Genomic DNA, 24,410 nt, shown 5'->3' with positions numbered 1-24,410 from the left:
AATACACTTCATACTAATGGGACATAAACTAGGGGTGCTTTTGAAATTCAGGGAACAATGTTTGTAATAACAAAATAAGAAGATGAGGACAAGCTCGACAGGAATCTGTTGGGAAGAGGCAAAAGAATGATCAAATATAATATATAATTTGATCATGAAAAATACTAAAATGTCAGGCCATGTCCAGACCATCAATATTGCCAAGTGCAACTCCTGAACATTTCCCTAAATCCTATCTCTACATCTGAAATGACTCTAGAATGTGCCCCCCTGTCCATTCATTCACAGAACCAGACTACCACCCTTTGCTTGAAATTCTGTAAAGGCCTTTTAATGATCTTCCTACATGTATTGTCTCCTTACAGTTCTTTCTCTATGCTATTCCAGGGTGAACATTTAAAAAGACAACCTCACTTTATTACTCTCCATCAATGACAACTCATTACTCCTGGAACAAAATTCAGACTGATTAACCTGGCTTGGTATAATTAGACTGACCTGCTTAGCCCTATTTTGGCACATGGTCCCCCACACGCTCCCTGTCTGAGCAGTACCGGGAATCTCTCAATTTACAAACTTGGTATCCTCTCTCCTGCTACAGACGTATCCATATGTCAGTTTTCATACCAGCAATAGTTTTTATTTCCTCCCCTATCTGCCTGCTGAACTCAAGATCATGTCTTAAAGCCTTCATTGACCTTAACCTTCCACACTATGCCAGGTTCCCTGTGCACAGTTTCAATTGTATAAAATAGCTTAGGTTTACATCTGTCTTTTGCACTAGACCACGCTTCATGAAGGGACTCCATCTCTGCCTTGTTTCTACACTTTCTTGTGTCCAGTTTCATATGTAAACATCATATGCTCCTAATAAACGTTTGCCGACTATATTAACTATTTTTACTGCTTACAAAATAATTTGAAGTCTTATTATTTGACATTTTAATTGCTAGAGCTAAAAACTGTAGGGACACTGCCAATATTAAAACAGCCATTTTAGGACAATAAAAATGCTTTTTTATAAGACTTCTTTAACAAATTAAAGTAAAATGTATTTACTGAGTTCAGGAATTACAGTATATATAATGATAAGTTTAACACGTATTATACTATTACTCTTAAATTCTACAATTAAACAGTTACATCTTCCATTCTAGATCCTAAACAGATACTAACTTTAAAAAGACAGTTTTCTCACTAATTGAAAATTTTCATTTATCATTCTCCTTTTTGGAATTTACATGTTAAGAGACTTTCATTCAATTTTGAAGTAAATGGAATGGAGGGCCCAGGCTAGCATGTTACTATTCTCCTAACAGGCTCTGGGGACAAGTCATTTGTCAGATTTAAGCCACTGTACTCCATTTAGACTAATTCACATGATAAAACTGTAGCATTAATAAAAGTTCATAATTTAATTGCACTATGAACCATTGCTTAGAGGCTTATCCATCCCATAGGGGATCAACAGCCTGGTGAGGACATCATAGCGTATGTAAAATAATGCACCCATTTATTATATGCCTAAACTTGAGATATTTCTGAGATGACCACTAGAGAGATGACCAGGCATGTGGAGAAGCCACGAGTTTGTACCTCTTAACTGAAGTAAACTTAGTATAGGTAAAGTTCGAAGAAAAGATGAATGAGATTATGTACACTACCAAACAAATACTGAGGTAAAAGAGGACATTTTTAAAAAGTAAATTGTATCATCAATTACAAATAGTCAGAAATTTTCACCTCTATAGATTAATTGAAATGTCTTAGCACTGTTCAAACTTCACTTTTCTGTCCTTCATTCCTAAAGACACAGGATCTTCATAAAGGGCTACTTTTCTCAGCACCATCTTAGAAGAGAATTAAGGAATTGTCACAGAAGTCTACATTACCTAACATTATAAACATATTTTCATGATCAAAACCTCTACAGAGCATGTAAACTTGAGAAGATTTGGAGGCAATTCTTTGAGCATTGTGATCCTGCCAATGTTTTTGTTTGTTTGTTTTTGTTTTTCTTTTGAGACGGAGTCTCGCTCCATTGCCCAGGCTGGAGTGCTGTGGCGCGTTCTCGGCTCACTGCAAGCTCCGCCTCCCGGGTTCACGCCATTCTCCTGCCTCGGCCTCCCGAGTAGCTGGAACTACCGGCGCCCACTACCACGCCCATTTAATTTTTTTGTATTTTTAGTAGAGACAGTGTTTCACCGTGTTAGCCAGGATGGTCTCGATCTCCTGACCTCGTGATCCGCCCGCCTTGGCCTCCCAAAGTGCTGGGATTACAGGCGTGAGCACCGCGCCCAGCCTATTATTTATGTTTATAATGTTCCCCCTTGTGTCTTGGAGTGTCTACTTTGTAAAATTAAAAATGTGGTGGCGCAATTCAAAACTATTATATCTGTGATAAACAGAGGGGGATTATTTTAAAAGTCATTCTGGTTTACAAGGTTTGTACATAAAAGGATAAAAAGTTGAAAATAATAAATGTTATAGTCACTATACACCCAGCTAGTAGGTATCCTAATCTTCTACTGTAAAAGCCATCCAGCAACTTCAGTTTTCTGAAGTGACACAAATTCTACATTGTCCTTTCATCTCTGAGTTTAATAAATATCTGATTAGAAATACTATTAAAGTTGTTACCAGTTACCCCAGAAGTAGAGTTTTGACAAAGATTGGACAGTAAAGCTGGACAACTTATTGCAGGACGCATCAACTCAGGTTTAACACAGGAGTACTGAATTCCGAATAGGATTACACTCAGACTGTGAACTCTTACCAAGACTCAGCTAGAGCTATTCAACCAAGCTTACTCTAATACTATCCTCTGATAACTGGCTTTCACTTGTAACCACACATTTCTCTGAACTAGATAGAGTGTAAAATCAAGGTAGGAGTATACATGGCACCTAAAGACCAAGTCAAGAGAACAGCTGTGCAGTAGTAAAATAATCACATTGATCCATTGTGAAGATGTGTGACCCATATTAGTGAGTAGACTTCATAGTTAAATTTTATAATCATATCCCTTGAGCCGCTGGGTGTGTTGCTATTTAGGCTACATTTTCTATGGTCTCACCAGAGCCATATGAAAACAGCAATACTTTTCCTTTAACCACCACAACTACTAACATGGAGTCATCTGGCATTGTAACATCAATTAGTGGAAATACCTCCCAAAGTGGTATTCTCTCAGAGGAGAGTGAGAGTACACATTTTACATGGCACAGTTCGTAGAGTCTTTATAAATATATTGGTTCTATTGACTTTCTGTAGTTTAGTGAGAAAATGATGTTTGGCTGTACCTCACCTATCTCACCTGTGTCTTGCCTATTTTTTATTGCTCCATAACACAACATCTTTTCTGTAAATTTCAGATGTGAGAATAAATGAGAGAAATGTTTAGGGGTGAAAGCACTGGTAGTTACGAAAGCAGACTACTACCATACTCACACATGAAATCTGCCTGATACAAAATAGTCAATCATTCTACCAGAAAGAACTTTGGATTTCCTGGGATAGCAACTTTATTTTAAAATCAAAGTTGCATATCTGCAAATAAAGTAATAACACTTTGCATTTCACTACAAATGGAGCTTTTCTGTATTATAGCAGGACAGTGAGAAAACAATTTAAAAAATGGGAAGAGGAAACCCATTTAAAATGGTTTTAAAACTATTTTTATCCTTTGAGGGCATGAGTTTATAAGCCCATTAAAACATTGCCGATGAAAATGCATTTTTAATTCCCATTAGATAAGATTATATTTTAACTTTCATTTGAAACTTGAATTGATTCAAGATGAGAAAATAGCATTTTCAGATAATAAGCTGAAATATCCTACATAGCTGCCAGAGCCACTCACAGACGTGTGTTTAGGGAATGAAAGTGTGTTTATCTGAACAGGCTTTGAGAGTCAAACAGTTTTGCTTCAAAGTAGAAAGCAGGATGCAACATTTTTGGCTTAGGAGTCTGGCGGGAAAAATATGTCTTTTGATATCTTAGTGATATCAAAGATACCTATTAGCTTAGTGGAGGGACTCCATTCAGTTTCAAACCATCATTCTAACAGATACCCCCTATTTCTGTGAGTAGTCTCTGGATGAGATGGTCATTATCGTTATCATTTGCATTAAATAGAACTCAGAATTCACAGGATGCTAGTATACAAATAAACTTAACAAATGGTCTCTGGAACAATCCTATATAAAGTGGCTCCTCGTCAAATTCTATTGATCAGAAGACATTTTTTACTTATTTTTGAGGGCACTTAAAGGCTCTAAGACAATACATTTTTCAACTCTTTTGGTCACAGTGTGTCTCCAGTTGCTCATTAAAGTCAAAATCAGCGTGCTATTTACCTATCCATGTTGCAAGGAATAATCCACGTTCCTTGAATAGGAGCATTTAAGCATCTCTGCTTCTTCATTGCAGAATTGATTTCTAATGGAGAGTTGGTTCCCCAAATACCATTTTTTCCTGATTTTCAGATGAAATGCAACATACTTATTTTCCAGGGCCTTCAAAGATTCTTAGGAATAAGAATAGGTTTAATAGAAAATAAGCTTACCAATACTCTTAAACCAGAAAAACCCAGGATATATCATTTTCTTCTGCAATTGATTGAAAAAAGTTACCTAATTAAGCTACAACTATATTATAATTATAATTATCACCTACAGTGTAGCTTAGCAAGACCCCAGGCACAGACAGTGACATGGGAACATCCAGTATATCTGGAAATCCATGAGGGGTCAAGACAATATTTAGAAGTAAATAAATGGAAAACTGGGTTCTTGAAACTCATTCAAGGCTTTAGGAATCCCTCTTACTCTTTGACTATCTTTCCAAAAGAACAGAGAAAAAGTTTTAACATCATAATATTGCTATATTCATGGGAAAAAAAAAGAAGTAAAAGTTTTTATAATATCTTTCTTTGGCTTTGTCATCAAAATGTTGTAAAAGGGAAATAAATCCTGGCCGGGCACAGTGGCTCACACCTGTAATCCCTGCACTTTGAGAGGCCAAGGAGGGCTGATCGCTTGTGGTCTGGAGTTTGAAATCAGCCTGGCCAACATGGTGAAACCCCATCTCTACTAAAAAAATACAAAAATTAGTTGAACATGGTGGCAGGCGCCTGTAATCCCAGCTACTGGGGAAGCTGGGGTAGGACAATCACTTGAACCCAGGAGGTGGAGGTTGCAGTGAGGTGATGTCGGGCCACTGCACTCCAGCCTGGGCAACAGAGTGAGAATCTGTATTAAAAAACAGTAATAGCCCAGGCGTGGTGACTCATGCCTGTAATCCCAGCACTTTGGGAGGCCGAGGTGGGTGGATCATGAGGTCAGGAGTTCGAGACCAGCCTGGCCAACATGGTGAAACCCCGTCTCCACTAAAGATATAAAAAAATTGCCGGGCGTGGTAATGAGCATCTGTAATTCCAGCTACTTGGGAAGGTGAGGCAGGATAATTGCTTGAACCTGGGAAGCGGAGGTTGCAGTGAGCCAAGAACGTGCCATTACACTCCAGCCTGGGCGACAGGCCGAGATGCCGTCGCTATTTATCTCAATAAATAAATAAATAAATAAATAAATAATAAAATCAATAAATCTTGGGGCCTTAAACTCATTAAGCCAAAGGGAAAAGTTAAACTGGGAGCTGGGCCACGCAAACCTTCCTCCCCATTTTGGTTTCTCAGTAAGACAGCTACAAGATAAAAAGCTACATGCCTCCCCCATATTTTGCCCACAAGGAAATTCCTAGTGAGCTCCAAGATCTTTACCCTAAAGTGTTTGTGTTAAAATTTTACCATGGCCATGTAAATTGATACCTTGTCTTGACAGGTGCAGTCACTACTCCGTCCCCACCTGACACAAATGCATATTTGATTGTTCCCCTGCCCAATTTTGTCTGTTATCTAATGTAAAAATACAGATTCACTACTGAGCCAAACAAAGGCGTGAACGACTATGTTTTCCTACCCCCACTCATATAAAAATTGTATACTTCTCAATATCTTGCCCTTTCCCCTTTAAATTTGGAGCCCTCAAAAATCATCTTCAGAGAAAGTCATAAACCTGTCTCCTCAGTGTGCATCCTTAACTTTGGCTAATAAACCTCCTAAAATGATTGAGATGTGTCTCGTCATTTTTCCTGACTGACAATGTCCTGTTCCTAAAAGACTTGTAATGGTAGGCATCACTATTCATGTGTTTTTCTTTAATAGACTAGTGTTTTGGAGGTTGCATGTATAAATATACTTCTTCAGAGATATTAAGTTTTTTGGGAGAAGGCCTCCTGATTTATCTTTCTCTGGTTACCATTTTGCTTGAGCAAAAACAGTTGATTCTCATTCTTAAAACTTAACTGAGAGCTACCTTAACAACATATTGATGACATTTTCTCTTAACTGGTACATGTTGGCTAAGTTGCAAATTTCATGAAGGCAGGAAAAAACGTTTAAATTTGTTTGAATCTGTCACAGCTATTAGTAATGTTCAGAGAACATAATCCATGTCCAATACTGAATAGTTCACTGTTAAATGAATGAACAAATCAGTTTTTATCATGATACAATGTTAGAGCACAAATTCCTTTAAATAACATTTAACTCTTTGTTTTAAAAATGGGAAGAAAGTGAATCACAGACACAATAAATATTTTGTCTTACCTAATGCTACACATCCCATTTGAGTCAGATGTGGAAAAAAATAGGTCATATGATCTATATGTTTCGTTCGTTTTTATTAAATCTTATTCTTAACTGTGCTTCTGCTTCATGACACAACTGTACCGTAGTTATGGCAAGCAGTATGGGCTAAAGCTAATGTCCTCACTAATTTGATCATTCATATAGATACCAAATAGAATGCAATATTGTCATTCATTTATATAATCTAAATTCTTTCCCAATTGATCAATATATGGACCGTGTAAATCAAGGAGAAGCTGAAAACAAATACCTCTAATGTTTAGAATTAGGGAAGATAAACCTTTTTGTACAAAATATTATAAAGGATGTAAAGAACTACAAAAATATTAAAGTACAGTGGTAAACAAACATTTGTACTGATGGTTTTTTTTTTTTTTCCAGAATTCTCCCACGATTTTACCAACCTGAGTATTTGATTCATTGTTCAAAGTTTTCAACTAGGTGTCTTTTAATTATATCACTGATATTCTCAAAAAGTGACACGTTAATAGCAAGCACTACAACTCAGTCCAGTCGTATTCACCTTCACAGAGACAGCTTTTAGAAGAGGTAATATAGCCATATCACTGTAGGATTTCAGAAATGATTCAAGAGCATAATGCTACGATCACTCCAGCTTTGGTATTCAGAAGCCATGTGACCTTGGATAAGCCACTTTTCTGGGTCCCAGTGTCTTTATTTGTAAGCCAAAGAGACTGAAATATGTGACCTCCTGAAGCTTCTTCTAATTTTTGATATTCATAATGATAGAAATTTTCATGGATATTAAGTAGAAACCTTTGTAAACTGACTTCAGAGTTTCTGCCAAGAACCATCCTTAGTGAAATTTCTGTTGGCACAGTAGCCCAGCAGTGATTATAGGATACAAAGTTCTGTCACCGTCCAACACAAAAATGAAATACCGAAGGAAATGCTTTGAATTAATGGTGACCAGTAAGCTAAGAAATGATGAGATCATTGAATAACATTTTGTTTTTCAGCTATTTCTATCAAAAGTATACTTTAGGCAATCTTGGTAGTCGTTTTATGTAGTTCTTTTATGCCAAGTATAATATTTTTTAATTTGGCAAATTTAGTCTTGAAATTGCCAAGTTTTAGCTAAAAATATAAATGATAAATATAAATCTAAATGTTCTACATATCACACTGATGAGCAATTAGGTGCTTAAAGCATATTTTGGTAAAAACATTCACTATTTGTGAAAGTTAAAGAGGTGATATGATAAAATATGTAGTAATGAAATTTGACATTTCTTTCTGCAGTTTTAAGTCTAAATTCTTTCTTAATATGTACAAAAATCAAAGTGTAAGTTCTCCAAAGTCAGGGACTATCATGATTTTATTTCTTTTGTATCAAAATGAAATAATCAATCAGCATTATCAATCTGTGGATGTTCAATTAATCATGTTGAGAATGTCAGATAGACACATACAGAAATATATATACATATATAGACATATGTACACATATATAAGTATACATGTATATATGTCTATGTATATACATATATACATAGTATATGTATACGTATATATACATACATATGTGTATATATACATATATATATGACAACATATAAGAGGAAACATAGTTGCCTCTTAAATACAGGAAAATACTAAGAACTTTGTAATTGGATTCTATAAATCTTTTGTAAATCTTCCAGAGTTGATGGTCTAGGTAATTTTTTTTTCCTGAATCAATAGAGATATTTACCTTTAAACCATACTGTAGAAATGATCATCTTGTAAAAGTTTTTTCTAAAATTTCATACTTTGTGCCTTCTTTAGCAAAAATATCCAAATCATGATATATTGATAGTATAATCATATCATTTATTAGTATTATTATTATACCTAGCGGCTTGACTTTAGAGCAAATTGTCCCAGATTTACATATTTATAAAATAATTTTTAAGTTTTATCTTACATTTTAAAATAATTTCATCTTTTTCTGTAGGTTGTCAGTTTATTTTACTATTAAAATATTTGCTTCTAGAAACCCAGTTTTAGCTCTAAAAATTATAAACAAAATAAAACTAGGTAATCAGCATGTTATATCTGACACTAATATCAAATGGACTCAGAATGAGAACATGATAGACTCCCTTGTCGTGAAAGAGTTTATAAACAATATATGAATTTTATTTTATGGATTTTTTTTTTTTTTTTGTATTTTTTTGTATTTTTAGTAGAGACGGGGTTTCACCGTGTTAGCCCGGATGGTCTCGATCTCCTGACCTCATGATCCGCCCGTCTCGGCCTCCCAACGTGCTGGGATTACAGGCTTGAGCCACCGCGCCCGGCCTATTTTACGGATTTTTTTGACATTTGCTTGGGCTACTAAAATCATTTTTATTTGGTTTCTATTTTCTGGTCTTGTTCAGTATAGTGACTGACTTTTCCAGTTTGCATGTTTAATCACAGTTGGTTTTATAGCCATGTACTGTACAGAGCCACTGTACTGGAGGAGAGCTACTAGTTTGTGGTTTGGATGACTATATAAATCAGTTCAAACTGGAACACTTTTGAATGAAATGCAATGCCACCAAAAGAATTAACAAGCATTCATTGCTATACAGCAGGAGATACTAACTTGGAATGTCCTGGGAAAATCAGGATTCAAGGTAATCCTATTTCTAGTAATGTTAATAGTGAATTGTTTTCAAGCATCTCAGAGCCAAAACAATGGATCACAATGAACTTGGCCCATTTTCCCCAAGATCAAAGGGTATGCCTAGCTCTATCAATTTGAGATGTGAGTAGAGTTGTAAACATACTCTTTCTTCTCATAGTTAAAGCTAGATTGGCATTTGTTGATTATCCTAATGACAAATGCTTATGAAATCCATTTGTACTTAAATATCTGGCTATATTTTTAAATGTTCTTTTTCAAGTTTTCTTTTACCTTTTCCTCATATATTTCTGACTATATGGCAAGTCTTTCAGGTTAAACCTTATTTCTAGAGTTTTTAAAAATGTGCCTTACTTCTAGATGGACTACGTAATACCAGTATGGAGTGATTTAAGAGGTATGTGAATGGAATACACATTTTAAGATTATAGTTACAGCACACCTGCATTAGAGTCTAGTGTTGGGTAGGTAGCAGTGAGGAGAAGTACATTGGAGGAGGTAGTAAAAGGAGGGTAAAAATCTCTCCACTTTTTCAGTGTCACATCCTAAGGATAATACATAAATTTGAAAATTGGGAATGTTCTTAAAGTATACCTTCTCATACCTTTTCACTTTGATGCTACATAGCTTGCATTGACTCTTAGTAAGTTAGTTAGCATCTATCAAATAATCAAAACTATCAAAATATAGTAAAAGCAGACTGGAGAGTTTGGACACATATATTGATTCTGGAATATAAGTAGTGAGGAAATGTCCTAAACATCATTCTAATAGAAGCTCTTGATTTGGAACTTTATTTCCAGTTTGGGAACAATTCTAGCCCAAGTTTTGTTCTTTTGGACCTTAAAATATCCACAATCATTTGTAGAATAATAGGATTCCTTAAGGAAGGGGTCATGTCCTAAAGTATTCTCTTTAAAGATAAGCCACAAACTGGGGAAGAAAGGAAAAAACAAATTTTTTGTGGCTAAAAAGCAATTTAAGCTTTCAGAGAAGAATTATATAAAAATTAGGCTAGTAGTAATTCAGAAATCACAGGGCTTTATATCTGGAAGACACTTTAGAGATCAAGTCTAATTTCTTCATTTCCCAGATGAGTAAACTAGGTCGAGATTGGCTACAGGACTTGCTTTAACTGCAGAGTTGGTTAGGGACTAAACCTAATACCAAACTACAACTCTTTCCCATTGTTCCAGAATGACTTAATCCAGTCCAAAGCCAGGTATGGGGCAAGACCTAGGTCATGGAATTGACTGGATATGTTAGCATGCCAAAAAAGATAAATAAATAAAGTAACAACAACAACAAAAAAAGAAGGTATTTGGAGAATTACTTTTATTGCTTCTAATAAGAATGAGAATTATTCAATACATTTATAATTAAACTTACTACATATATTTTACTAGAGTTTCACCTAAACTTGTAATTATCTTTAAAATACCTTATCTTTAACTTTTTATTTAGATCCTTAGATATCAAAGATAACCCAGTATCAAAATTTGTGCACTTCTACCATAGTACTTATCATAATTTGCTGCAATTTTTAATTTAGTGTATCTTCACTTCCCCAAACCTCAAGCATTTTGAAGACAGAGCCTCAATTTTATTTCATTCTGTATTTTCTTGACCTATTGCAGTTCTTGGTACACACTAAGTCCATAAAAAAGTGCAATAAGAAAGAGATTGAGTGGAAATGTAAACGGATTGTAGACACAGCTGACTTAAGAATTTGCTGTACTATCTTAGATAAATCACATTACCTTTATGAGCCTTGCATTTTCCATGTATGTAATGGGTAATTTTTTTTTCAGGAGATAGATCTGGAACCAGTAGATGGAAACTATAAAGACATTCTCAGCTCATTGCAAGAAAAACTCTTTCTAATAAGTTAAGTTTTCCAAAGCTGTGCTTGTTTGTTTCCTAAAACAGAATTCTTAACAAATGGAAGACATCAATCATAGGCTTAATGAGCATGTAGCGGAAGAGTTAAGTATTAAAACAATTAAAAGATGGAAAGATGCTTGGGGTATAAGTTCTTTATAATCTGAGATCTGGTGATGCCATGGGATTATTGTGGCACTGCAAGATTATGTGTATAGTGTGATGAACTGCAGGACATGCTACCCCAAAATATAGTACCTTGGAAATGCGGAAAACCTCAAAAGCAGAAAGGTCTGTCTGAACTTCTATCACCCCTGCTCTTTTGAAGACCCTCATGTGACAGGTATCCAGTCCTATACCCAGAGCAAAGGCATATTGCACAAAAATGCCAAAAGGAATTTTTATCCTTTACGGTGTCGTAATGGTTTGGGTTATTACCATTACCAATGGTTAATACTAGGTTATATTCATTTTTATTCAATCATACTTGACACATCTGTTCATTCTTAATCAAACCTGAGCATAAAAATACACATTTTCTCCTGGGTCTTTGAGTCTTCATTTTGGAAAGCTCTCACATTATGTAAAGCTCTGGTTAAATAAATAATTATGCTTATCTATTGTTAATGTCTCTGTCTTTTGTTATAGGGTGTCAGCCATGAAACTTGCAATGGGCAAGAAAAATATATCACTTGTTCTCTCTTAAAAGCACAAACATGAAACACATTAGGACTTGGCCTCCAATAATGCCACCAAGAAAACACCCACTTTACTTCTTTGTATAACATTTTACTCAAATTCTAGGTGATGACATTAATAATAGCTTTTCAATCTACTTCCTGGATTTGTTGTAAGGATAGTAAATTTCAACATACATTGAAAATTAATAGTACCAAAAGAAAACAAGGTGATATAATTAAAAGTATTTCAACAGTATTCTCTCCTGTTCCCTACAGGGAATATAAATTATGTTCAATCAACTGTATAGCCCACCCCTTGAATGGAAGGATTTAATAATGGTTTGAAAAACAACATATCACCATCTGTTTAGCCTGATGTACTTCTGACTATGTTTGGCTGCAGTTGAAATTAGCTTTTAAAAAATTTTATTGATATGAACATTTAATAGCTTTATCTTTTTAATTGTATGTTTGCCAGTTTCTCAGTATTACTAGAGCATAGAATTTCAGATTTATCACTCATCGCTTACACACTTCACCCACGATGAGGTAAGATTCTCCATCTCCAGCCATATGTAACTAAAAATGTTCTATTAATATTCTGTATTGCTCAGCTATTGCCACAATAATGCTACAAGACAAACCACCGCAAACTTAGTGTCTTAAAGCAACTAGTGTTCATGATTTTTCTAGTTCACAAATCTGTGTGGTGTCTGTAGCAGATCTGTTCCATGTGTAGGTAGACTGGGCTTTCTTTCTTTCTGTGGGTTGGGTTTAGTTCTTTTCACAGGTTTTCTCAATCACTGAGGACCAAGGGCTATCTGCAGTATTCCCTTTTCTTGAGAAGTAGCACAAGTACACTTAATGCTTCTAAAGGCCTTGGACCACGACTAGCAGATTGTCTCATCTGCCTGCATTCCATTGGACTAAACAGTGACCTAGCCAAGTCTACGTTAATAGAAAGGAGAAATATATTGGCTATTCATCATTATATTGCCACCACACTTGGGACCAGTAAGTCTACATAAATACTGTAGACTGAATGAATATTCAATAAATGAAAATTTCACTTTCTACTAAAGCATAATTCTAGTTGAGTGTTTCCAATAACACAATTTTGCTATTTCCCAGAGCAGCCATTTTTTTTTATTTGAGCATTTTAGTTGCTACAAAACCTCTATTATCATGAGTAAAATTTAACCTACTCAGTGTTCTTCCAATTAGATCTCTAGTTTCCACTTAAAAACAAGTACACTTCCTCTTAGATAAGACAGCCCTTTCAAATAATTGAAATAATTTTTCCATTCTATATATTCCCAGTAGCTTCAACAGTGCTAACCCCATAAGTCCACTGTCCAAATGTTTCTAGAAGCAAATGCATCTGTTAATACATAGATTTCAAATAATCTTCAAATAACTCATAAATATAGAAAGATATCACCTATTTCTAGTTGCTTGTACACTATCAATATTCCAATTATGCAGATATTTTAAAACTAGTAACATAGAGTGATGAACAAATACAATGTTTTAAAATAATGAAAATATTTAAGTACAAAGGGAAATAATATAATGAAGATTTGTGTATACATGATGTAGGTCTTCAACTTAATAATTTCCTATATTTAATCAGAACTCTAATAGAGCATGAATCATTACATGTATAGATAAAATCTACTTTGTATTCCCCCCCTTTCTTAACTTTTGCCCTTTCCCCCATAAGAGGTAATGACTTGCTTAAATATTTTATAAAAATTTACCACATTCTAAGCCACAACCAAAAATTCTATATACATCAAATAATCAATGTTTTACAGACTACATTATTTACATTTTGATCTGAAATCAATAAAAAGTTATAAACAGGATGTGTATGTGAAATAGTGTTTACTTTTGTAATGACTGCAGTATTCTGTTTAAGTTAAATGTGTTTACAAATCTACAACTACACAGCTTTTTAATCTAACACCAACAGAAGTGCATTAAAACTACCTACTATATAAAATTTTCTATTTGTAAATGATTTACATTTCTCTTCATTTGCCTTAAATATTACAGATTAGAATTTTAGAATATTGTGAAGATTTTTTTACAAACTGACACTTCTACACTTTAATAATATTTTTGCATAACATCTATTTGCCTTATATTAATACATTTATACTTGCTTTGACTTTGGCTACTTTTGCCTATCTTTTTAATTCCTTATTTGATTTTTCATCTTTCTGTATACTTACGTCTCCTTTAACTCAAATATAGGTTAGTTTTATTCTTTTGTTCAATATGATACTGACGATATTTGCCTATTTTAGGAGAGATTTTTAAATTTTGATTTCTGATGTTTTGACATGTATCTATTATACTTCCTTGTTACCTTTTTATTCTTTCTTTTTTGTCTTATATTGTATTAGCAACTTTTTATTTTTTCTTCTCTTTTTCCTGTGCTTGTATCAAATTATATGGTTTATGTCTAGTACTTAATATATGAGTTCATATTTTTTACACAATCATTTTGAAAGTATGAAGTTAAATAAAATATCCATGCTTCTTCAAAATACATCTAGGACTTGGAGATGTTTTAAATCTTACACCTTTCCTCACAACTTACTTCTAATTGTGATGTCGTATTTTAGTTCTATTTTTATATCACAAAAAATTATTTCTCTTTCTCCTCCTCCTCCTTCATTTTCTTCTTCCCTACAGGTTTGCAAACTAACGTATTAGACTATACTACATCTTGGTTATGTCCCTTATTCCATCAGGCTCCTTAGCCTTAGTTCCATGAGCACATCTGCTAAGCAGATCTTCCTTTATATTCACTAAAATTCTCTAATAGAAATTATTATCACATCAGGATCTATGTCAGAGTTTTGTGTAGACCTGAGGAAAAATAATAAAGTATTTTTAAATTTTATAATTTCATTGGCAATATAACACCTACATGGACTCTTTTATTTTTAGAAAATTGAGGGAATTTGGAAATATTCTGGTTGGTAATGAGTAATGGGTCACATTTAATGTTGATTATTTTTAAATTTAATTCCTGACTGTTATCACCAATTTATTCTTCTTCTGCTTGAATAAAGTCATCTTCTCCTTTGTGGTAAATATATTTGAAGCTAAAACATAAAATAAACTCAGAGATCAGAGAGGTTTAAGACCATCACCTACCTGGCCAGCAGTGTCCAAGATGTCCAAATAAGCTGGCTCATTGTCAATCCTGACCTGGGTCTTATAAGCATCTTCTGAAAAACACAAGACAACATTTACATTTAAATATGATAGGAAAGGCATTACTAATTTTTAGATTTCATATAGAAAAATTTCTAAGTTACTAAGTAAGATAATCAGAAATATTACTCAAATAACATATACAGATTGAAAATGATGTAAATCAGGAAAATTATAGGAGAAAGTGTTTCTGCTTATGGTGAAACCAAGTAGATTTCTCTTTCATCAGGAAAATTTTATGATCTGCAGTGCCCTAGTGGTGTTACCTAGAGAAAAACATGGAACAAATGTTATTAGTTATTTCCTAACAATGCAGGGCAAAATAGCACCCTATCATCTTAATGGTAAAGGCCTGGATGCTTTTATTAGAAGATCAGGAGTAAGATAAGATTCCCTGCTCTCACCTCCTTTGTTTAACATAGTCCTAGAAGTCATAGCCAGAGCAATTAGACAAGAAGAAAAAGTAAAATCATCCCAATTGGAAAAGGAGTAAAATTATCTCTGTTCACAGACAACATGATCTTATATGTAGAACCCTAAAGATTACATACATGCAAATCCTAAATGAATTCAGCAAAGTTGTAGAATATAAAGTCAACAAGTGAAAATAAGATATGTTTCTATTGACTAATAATAATATGAAAAGACAATTAAAAATCAATTTCATTTATAATGGCATCAAAATTAATTAAATACTTAGAATTAACAAAGGATGTGAAAACTTCTACATTGAAAATGGTAAAATGTTGCTGAGAGAAATTTAAAAAGGCACAAAAAGTTGAAAGACATTTGATATTTATGGACTGAAAGACTGTTAAAATGTTCACACCTGCCAAAGGAATCTACAGAGTTAATGCTGGGTTAAACGGTAATTCTGTTTTTAGTTATTTGAGAAATTAGCACACCACTTTCTGCAATGGCTGAACTAATTTTCACTCTCAGCAGCAGTGAATAAGTATTCCTTTTTATCAGCAACCTCACTGGCATCCAATATTTTTTTTTTTTTTTTTTTGACTTTTAAGTAATGGCCACTCTGACTGGTGTGAGATGGTATCTCATTGGGTTTTTTATTTGCATTCCGCTACTGATTATTGATGATGACATAAAGCGATGTAGAATTTTATCAAAAGTATTTTCCACATCTATTGAGATAAATAACCATGTGGGTTTTGTTTTTAGTTCTATTTATACAATGAATCACACTTATTGATTTGTATATGTTGAGCCAAACTTGCATCCCAGGAATGAAGCCTACTTGATCATGATGGATCCACTTTTTGATGTGCTGCTGGATTTAGTTTGCTAGTATGTTGTTGAGGAGTTTTGCGTATGGATGAACAAACCATAGCTGAGAGTGTGGGATCCAGGTCATGGGCTGCTTTATAGTACACAGCCAGGACCAAGGTCAGTGGGCCTGTTACTCAAGACAGAGAGGACCCTGAGCAGATAGTGATGATGGCAAAGTTAAGGCCACATTTAAATATAGCTGAGTCCACAGGGAGATGAGGCTGTCTTTGGGTCTATAATTGGGAAGAGAGTAAGTGAGCCTGCAACCTGGATTTTGGCCTGCCTTCTCAAAATCTTCATCCTTGGTCTGGGGCTCCACTAGAGTTTCACAACTTCCTACCTAGATCCCCAAGCTCCCACCATGTTCCCACAAAGTCATTTGTGAATGGCTGTCAAATTATTGTTGCTATGGGGGAATATGAGCGGGAGATCTCCTATTCTGCCATCTTGCTGACATCATGTACCCCAGTTCAAGATCTGTCTTCTATTTTAACGTAAGCATCTACAGTTAAGACATTTCCATTTTAGCACTGCTTTTGCTACATCCCATCAGTTTTAGAATGCTGTGTTTTCATTTTCATGCATTTCTGAATATTTTTTAATTTCTCTTGAGATTTCTTCTTGAACTCATTCGTAGTTTGAGAATTGGTTGCTTAATTTCCACATATTATAAATCTTTCAGTTTTCTTTCAATTGTTGATTTCTAGTTTTATCCCATTGTGATTGGAAAAGATACTTTGTATCCTTTGAATATTACTTCCTACTTATACTTGAAAGATAAAGAAGGAGCACTTAAATTGAGTAGGAGGAGTTAAGAGAAAGTGAAGCAAGAGAGAGAGAGAGAGAGAAAAAGCAGATCAGAATCCCAAATGTTGAAAAGAGTATTGTTGAACAACAACAATAAAAACTTAATTTCAGTGTGGCTAAATCCTAGAGTTTAGAGAAGAAATGTTAACGAAATGTAAGAGATAAATCAGATTAACTTATGAATATATTTAAAAGAGTCATGTATTTGAATTAGGTATCTGAAGTCAGACTGTCTGGGTTTAAACCCTGGTTCCAGAATTACTAGCTGTCAGATTTTAGGAAAATCACTTGACATCTCTAAAATGTAGATGTGTCATTTGTAAAGGTACAATTATTTGTATTGGGTCATGGAGTTGTTTGAAGGATTAAATGATATAAGGGGAGGAAGTCAATTTATATTTTGTGTGTAATAAATACAAGAGTGTCTTGCATTTAAAAAAAACTAATAAAGGATAAATATGCTCAGTATTATTAAGAAATGTGGAGTTCATTATAATGCCATCTTCAAATGTGCATTTTAAAATGCTCACTTTGTCTGAAGTGTGGTGAGCGAATTGCAAGGCGGAAGACTAGAGGCACAGAAAGAAGATTAAGTAGATATGTAGTAATCCAGGTGAGAAATAATGTGTAAGATAATGGCATTAGGGTTGGAGGAAAGTTGACAGATTTGCAAGATGTTTAGAAGGTAGAAACTATAGCATTTAGTGACTAATCAGATGAGAAAACAAGAAGGAGGAAGGTAGAAGAGAAGCTCTCAGATTTCTTGCATTTGAAGTTGGGCAGATGGGCATGACATTTCCTGAAAGGGGAGGCAAAAGGATAACTTCATGTTTAATTTTAGAAATGCAGACTTTGCCTTGCCTGTGGCTCATTCAAGTGAAGACAATAAAGAAACAGTTATCTGGGCCTGAAGCTCTGGATAAAGCTCTTCTTTCATTGTATTCATTGATGGTCTTATTCATGCCAATCTTATTATACATAGCCGGTTAAATATCTATACTTCTGTAAAACACAGTTTTTACATTATCTGTAAAACATAGCTGGACCTCCTGAAACTGGAAGTCACAAACTCCTAGAGTCTGGCTGCAATCTACATTTTGTTTTATGTAGCATTTATATTATAAGCAAAGAGCAAACCGAATCACTGCTAAAAGCTTTTAGAACATCATCTGATTTTGGCACAACTCAACAATTATTCATACTATTGATTGTGAGCCACAGGTAAACAAATGAATTATTTTCAGAAACTGTTGTTGTAGAAAATAGTAATGATCAACCACAGGAGGCATTTTTCCAATGCATAATGCTGAGTAACTCTCACAAATCAGATTAATGCTAGCTGTGGAAGATATGAAGACACACAAAAACACACATGGGCACTTACAATTATGGTCTCTACTCTCAAGGGGTTTGTAAAATCATGGTGGGAGACATACATATAAACACACATATACAATGAGATGTTAAAATCACAAAACCCACTTCAAGGAAATTTATTCCTTATGACTGTGCTCCAGAAGGCAGAAGTTGTGGAAAGTATGACTTGCAGGGTGCTCCATCTAGTATGATTTTAGCAACTCTCAACCATTCTAAATGTATTCAGCATATGACCAACCATACAATTTTTCTATTTTCTATTCCATTGCTCTTTGTACATCCACTGATCTTCCTCTCACAAAAGAGAAATCTTGTGGAATCACTTGCAATTTATTTGAAGATGCATGGGGTTGTTCTTCAATTTCATAGGGAAATAAGAATAGTTACTCTGAAAAGGACTCTGTGACCCAAGGATTATAAGTGAATCTTTCAGATTTTGTGTTTGTTTATTTAAACTCAAAGCCCCCAAAAAGAGCCTGCTGAGGCCAGGGGCACGCTGAGTAATCTAGGCGAGAACTCCTCTGTGTGATTATTTGAGCTCTAGATAAGTCCAGCACATGAAACGTATATCAAATAAAAGCTTCTCTTGGGATCAGAAAACCGCTTCAAAGGGACTTGATGAGAATTGGCTCGAAACTAAAGACAGACCTTTTATCCAAGGTTTTTTTTTTTTCTCTCTTTTAAAAAGTGTCTATCAGAGTACACATTTCATTGTGGGGAATCTAGGTCACCTGCCTGGCCTCCATAGAAACTAATCCTTTTCATTTCCTCCCCATAAACAATCTTTCTGTTTCCATTCATTCACTCCCTTTGAGACCACCCATGCAGAAATACGCTGTCAGAAATACTCTCTTGAATGCATATAAACACTTCCCTGAATTTCAATCATCTTCCTATAGACCCAATCCTGAAGTGAACTCATTTATCTTCCCAAGCATGAGGCCAAATGTATACAAAGCTTTATCAGGCAGAAATGGTAGCAGCTGCCTGCTATATCATTTGCGCAGAAAAGCACACTGGGACTGCATTCTTGGAGGCACTACTATCTTAAAATTTATCTCAAAGTACTAATGTTTAATTTGAGATCATTTCTTCTCAGGATATATCTTCTCCACTGTCCCTCTTCAGCAGAATTGCGTAAGAAGAAATCACTAAAGTCCTGTATTAAAGCCTCAAATCTATCACTAAATATCTGTTATTAGTAAGCCATGAAATCTTATTTTTAAGATGGCGATAATAGTAAACACTAGTCTATGTATGGGAGTTCTATAAGGATCAACAAAAGTAGCACATAAGATAGTGCTTTTGAAAAAAGAAAGCAAGATTCAAACTCAAGGAATATTATGTTGTGAGTTTTATTTAGCACTGCTTCAAATTAGCCATGAAGCTAAATTAAAACAAAATTATTTGTGCTATTTATATTTACCCATGTGAAAATGTTTTTCCCAAGCAAATCATAAACATTTTGGCAAGATATGTTTGCAATAAAAACCAGAAATATAAAGTTTTTGATTAATTAAAAAGTGTAAGGTGTTCTGGATAATTTTCTCAAAGCAACTAATATATTTTTTTCAAAATAAACATATTCATTTAAATAATTTTAAAATACTTTAGTTGCAAATATAAAGCTAGGATAATATAAGACCACCAAAATATATAACTAAGAAAAAATACCAGAAATGTAATGGTAAATTTTCATTAAATGACTTTCACATATCTTAAGATGATTGAATACTACTTACATGGTTTGCCTCATAATCTGAAATATGTAATTGGTATTATAATGCAGCTATTTTTCTGTAACTCCAAGCTATTATACACCTCCAAGATATTAATCACTGACCCAAATTTTTTAAAGGCAATAAATAGTACAAAGTCTCATAGAATCTATTTATAAGATCTTTCTCAAAGGATTACTTAAATAAATCATCTCAATTATAGGTACATATGTGTGCGTGTGTGTGTACAGAACAGAAGTATCTAGCAACGTACTGTGCTGGACACTTTTTCTTGACCAAAATGTTAAATCATGGATGAATCAGCATTGATACAAATAATTTGAGTATGTAATAGGTGCTGCACACTCAGAGGGCAATACAGTCTACACAGTTGAAAGGGCAGGTGGTTTCCACCCATATTGAATTTATAGTCTTGTGGGAACACATACAAAAGCAATTTCACTATGTTTTAATGAGTGCTACATTAGAAGTATTTTGAAGGATGCTTATTTAGGGAGATGTCAGAGAACACTCAGAGGAACTGATGTTAACCTAAGGTCAGTTCTTCAAGTCATGGATTGAAAACAGAGTTTGGAAGGAGGAAGACGAGGAGAGCTCTGCCAGGAAAAGAGAAAGGAAGTTAAATGAGATCTGATGTAACCCTTCCTTTGAGCCTAAACATTCAATGAAATGTCGTAAAAGTTTGTCGAAATGTTTGCTGGCTGTGAAAAAGGCTTGTAAAACTGGCTGAACTGAGTTTGTGGGATGACTTAAGGTAAACAACAACCTTTCCTATCATAGAAGTAAAAGCTGAAGGCAGGATGCCACAAGGACATAAGCCCTAAACATTCATAGGAATTATAAGACAGGTCATGCATTTTTTCTCATCCTGCAATATTGATAATTCAGTACAGTTTACTTAAGTTTCTGAGAATAGGTCTCTGAGAAACAGGAGCTTCGAGATTACACAGAAATTGAAATCTTTCCCCCAGAAATCAACTACCCTACTAGCATCTATTTATATAGATGGAATCTCCCTAGCATCAGAGGGATGCTGGTAGGTATCAACTACCCCACTACCACTAGGTAGGTAATAGGGTAGTTGATACCAATCAGCATCTCTCTGATACCTCCCAGAGATTCCCAATGTCATTGCTCTGGAAAGTCTGCCCGACGTGGCCAATCACACACTTTCTGTGGTGTTCACAGGCAGATTCTGCAGTGACTAGCACGCTTGTCAGAATGTCTGTGCTCCTGGACTCCTCTGTAGGAGGCCTTGCCAAGAACAGAAAACCCAATGAGGAGGGGAAAGGGTATGCCCTGTGGAAACACAGAATCCTGCCTGGAGATTTGCAGGTACAGAGGACCACTACTGGAAGATGCCATTTTAAACAATGACTTCTCAGATCAAGGACAAGCGGATGGAGATGTACCTGACAAGGAATAATACTCATATTCTGATGAGGGGACATGGAGACCTGGCAGGAGTGTGCAGAAGGAACAGCCAAATCACTGCTCTTCCCCAAAGTCATTATCTACAGAAAATGCTTCAGGGTATATCTCATATGTTGGAAACATTTAATCTTTTTCTTTCAACCTGAGAATGGAAGGATCCATTGGAAACCTAATTCTCTGGCTTTCTTCTGCCAAATAGATATGAGCAACAGGACAAGGTCACAGTCACTGATGCTGAATGTCTCCAGTTCTTTGGTTCTGCCTCACTTAATTATTGTTTGGGGATGAAGGGGAAGAGGAAAAGAAGAAGATATTCTTCCTCCCCAGCACCTGGCATCTCTTGGTCTGCCTTTTTTACCCCTCATCATACCCTTGAAAATGGCTTTATGATCCTAAGACCATGACCTCTGCAATACTTGTCTTCCAGAGGTTTTATATGATAGAATGAGCTTAAATACGTATTATTTCTTCACAGAAATAAGAAGAACTTTTATGATCAAGGCAATTGTATGAGTCTCAGAGTCTTCATGACTCTTCATCCTCATCTGATGGACCCTCGGAGAGGATTCCAATGTACCTCTGATGCCTATCGAGAAACTATGAGAACGTCTAGTGACAAAGGTCTGATTTATACTAAGACTGCTATTCCTGGGAAGATAAAATTGATGAAATTTTTCCTATTGTTCCTGCTATGTAAAATTTTAAACCAGGAGCCAATCATTATCCCAAAAGACACAATCCAAAATGTCATAATCTTGAATGTTGAAATACTAGAAGATCAAAATTCCAGAAATATAATTCTGGAAAAAAAAACTAAAAATATTAAAAATATATTTATTCATATTTTAAGGGAATTGTTTGGAGAAAAATATAAAAATACGACAGAATACTTCATAGGCCTCTTTAAGCAATAAAATAAGCAGTAATAACATACATATTTTTGCAAACATAAAACACTCAGGTACATTAATGACAGTCTCAGGAATGTAACAGTTATGAGAAGATAAACTATATTCATAAAGAAATAGGTCAAAAAGTGAAATGTATAAACACATATCACGAAAGTTGTTCATTGTGTGTGCATAGTTTTATAATTACAGTCCACTGAAGCACTGTCATGAACAGCCTAAGTACTGGCTAGATGGACTAGAATCCATGGTGGGTCACCACCATGTATGTCTGAAGAGCTGAGATCTCAAGAAATGTTATATTTCACAAATGCAGATGTACAAAAAGGACTTCTCTTCATTGATGGTGGAAGGTTTAACCTTTTTACATTGAGTACCAAGAAAGCCAGTGTTGTAACTCTTAGTCTGAAACCAAAGCCTCAAGACTTGAGGAGCTGCTGATTTAAGACCTGGAGTACAAAGGCTGGTGAGCCTGGAGTTCTGAAGTCCAAAGCAGCAGAGGAAAAGTCTGTCTCAGCTCTCAGAGAAAGATCAATTCACCTTCTGCATTTGTTCTCTGCAGGCCCCCAGCCAATTGGATGGTGCTGCCAACATTGATGGCAAATCTTTCCCAGCTAGTCCACTCAGACTCCCCCAGTGATCTGTGCGAACACCCTCACATACACACCCAAAATCATGCTTTACCAGGCTTCTAGATATTCCTTAATCCAGTCAAGTCGACACCTAAAATTAAGTCCAAAAATCCACTCCTTATCATCTTGACACCCATACACATTTCCTAAAACCATACTTAATGTCCAAATAAAGACAATTACAAGTTAATAGTTTCAGATAACATGATACAGTTATCCCATACTGTAATTATCAGGATTTTAGATGTTAGGGATTTTAGACTTTTGGGATGTAGATTTAGGAATTTTGATCTTTCAGGATTTCAACTTTTGGGATTATGGCATTGAGGATAGTGTCTTTTGAGATTATTATCCAAATTTACACTTGCTCAAAAATTAAATACGTATGTGTATACTGAACAAAACACACACATAATTTATATGCTAAAAATTATACAATACTAATGAAAGAAATCAAATATTTAAATAAATATTATTTTTATAGATTGGAAGACCCAGTATAATAAAGATGTTGATTCTGTACAAATTTATGTCATGATTTAACAAAATTCTTATCAGAATTGCAGAACTTTTTTTGTATCTATAGCACAATTTATTAAAATATTTTACGAAAAAGGAAAGAATTTAGAATAGAATATTAAATCCACAATATAATGAATAGAAAGGAATAGGAATTTTGAAAAAGAAAAATAAAATGGGAAGAATCAGTTTACCTGATTTTAGGAGTTATCATACAGTTACAATAATCAAACCAATGTGATGTAGGCAAAGGTTACAGACACATAGAAAAATAGAACAGAACAGAGAATCCAGAATAAAACCCACAAAAATGTGACTGACTAAATTTTGACAAAGGCACAAAAGCAATTTAGTGGAGGAAAAAATATACGTTTTTAACCAGTGGTGTGGGACCAACTAAAGCCCCAGTGGCAAAACAAATAATCCTAGAGCTAATCTCATGTCTTTCACAGAATTAACCTAAATGAATCACAGAATTGAATATACGATTTAAAACTACAAGTTTTAGAAAAAAATGAGAAAATCTTCAGAATCAAAAACTCTTAGAATTAAATTTCTAAGATGACATAATAAG

General features: G+C 34.6%; 1 protein-coding gene across 2 annotated transcripts in view; it reads right to left on the bottom strand.

Moving 5' to 3' along the window:
* RIT2 (Ras like without CAAX 2) overlaps positions 1–24,410 on the bottom strand; it is a 402,484-nt gene that overhangs the window by 231,590 nt on the left and 146,484 nt on the right. For both annotated transcript variants that reach the window (XM_007974176.3, XM_073006352.1), the window contains exon 3: positions 15,074–15,147. In XM_007974176.3, coding sequence (XP_007972367.1) covers positions 15,074–15,147 — 74 coding nt within the window. The remainder of the gene's footprint in view (positions 1–15,073; positions 15,148–24,410) is intronic.

Source organism: Chlorocebus sabaeus, chromosome 18, assembly GCF_047675955.1.
Source record: "Chlorocebus sabaeus isolate Y175 chromosome 18, mChlSab1.0.hap1, whole genome shotgun sequence".
NCBI classification, from domain to species: Eukaryota; Metazoa; Chordata; class Mammalia; order Primates; family Cercopithecidae; genus Chlorocebus; species Chlorocebus sabaeus.
Note: the sequence above shows the minus strand (reverse complement) of the source record. Positions and strands in the feature narration are given on the sequence as shown.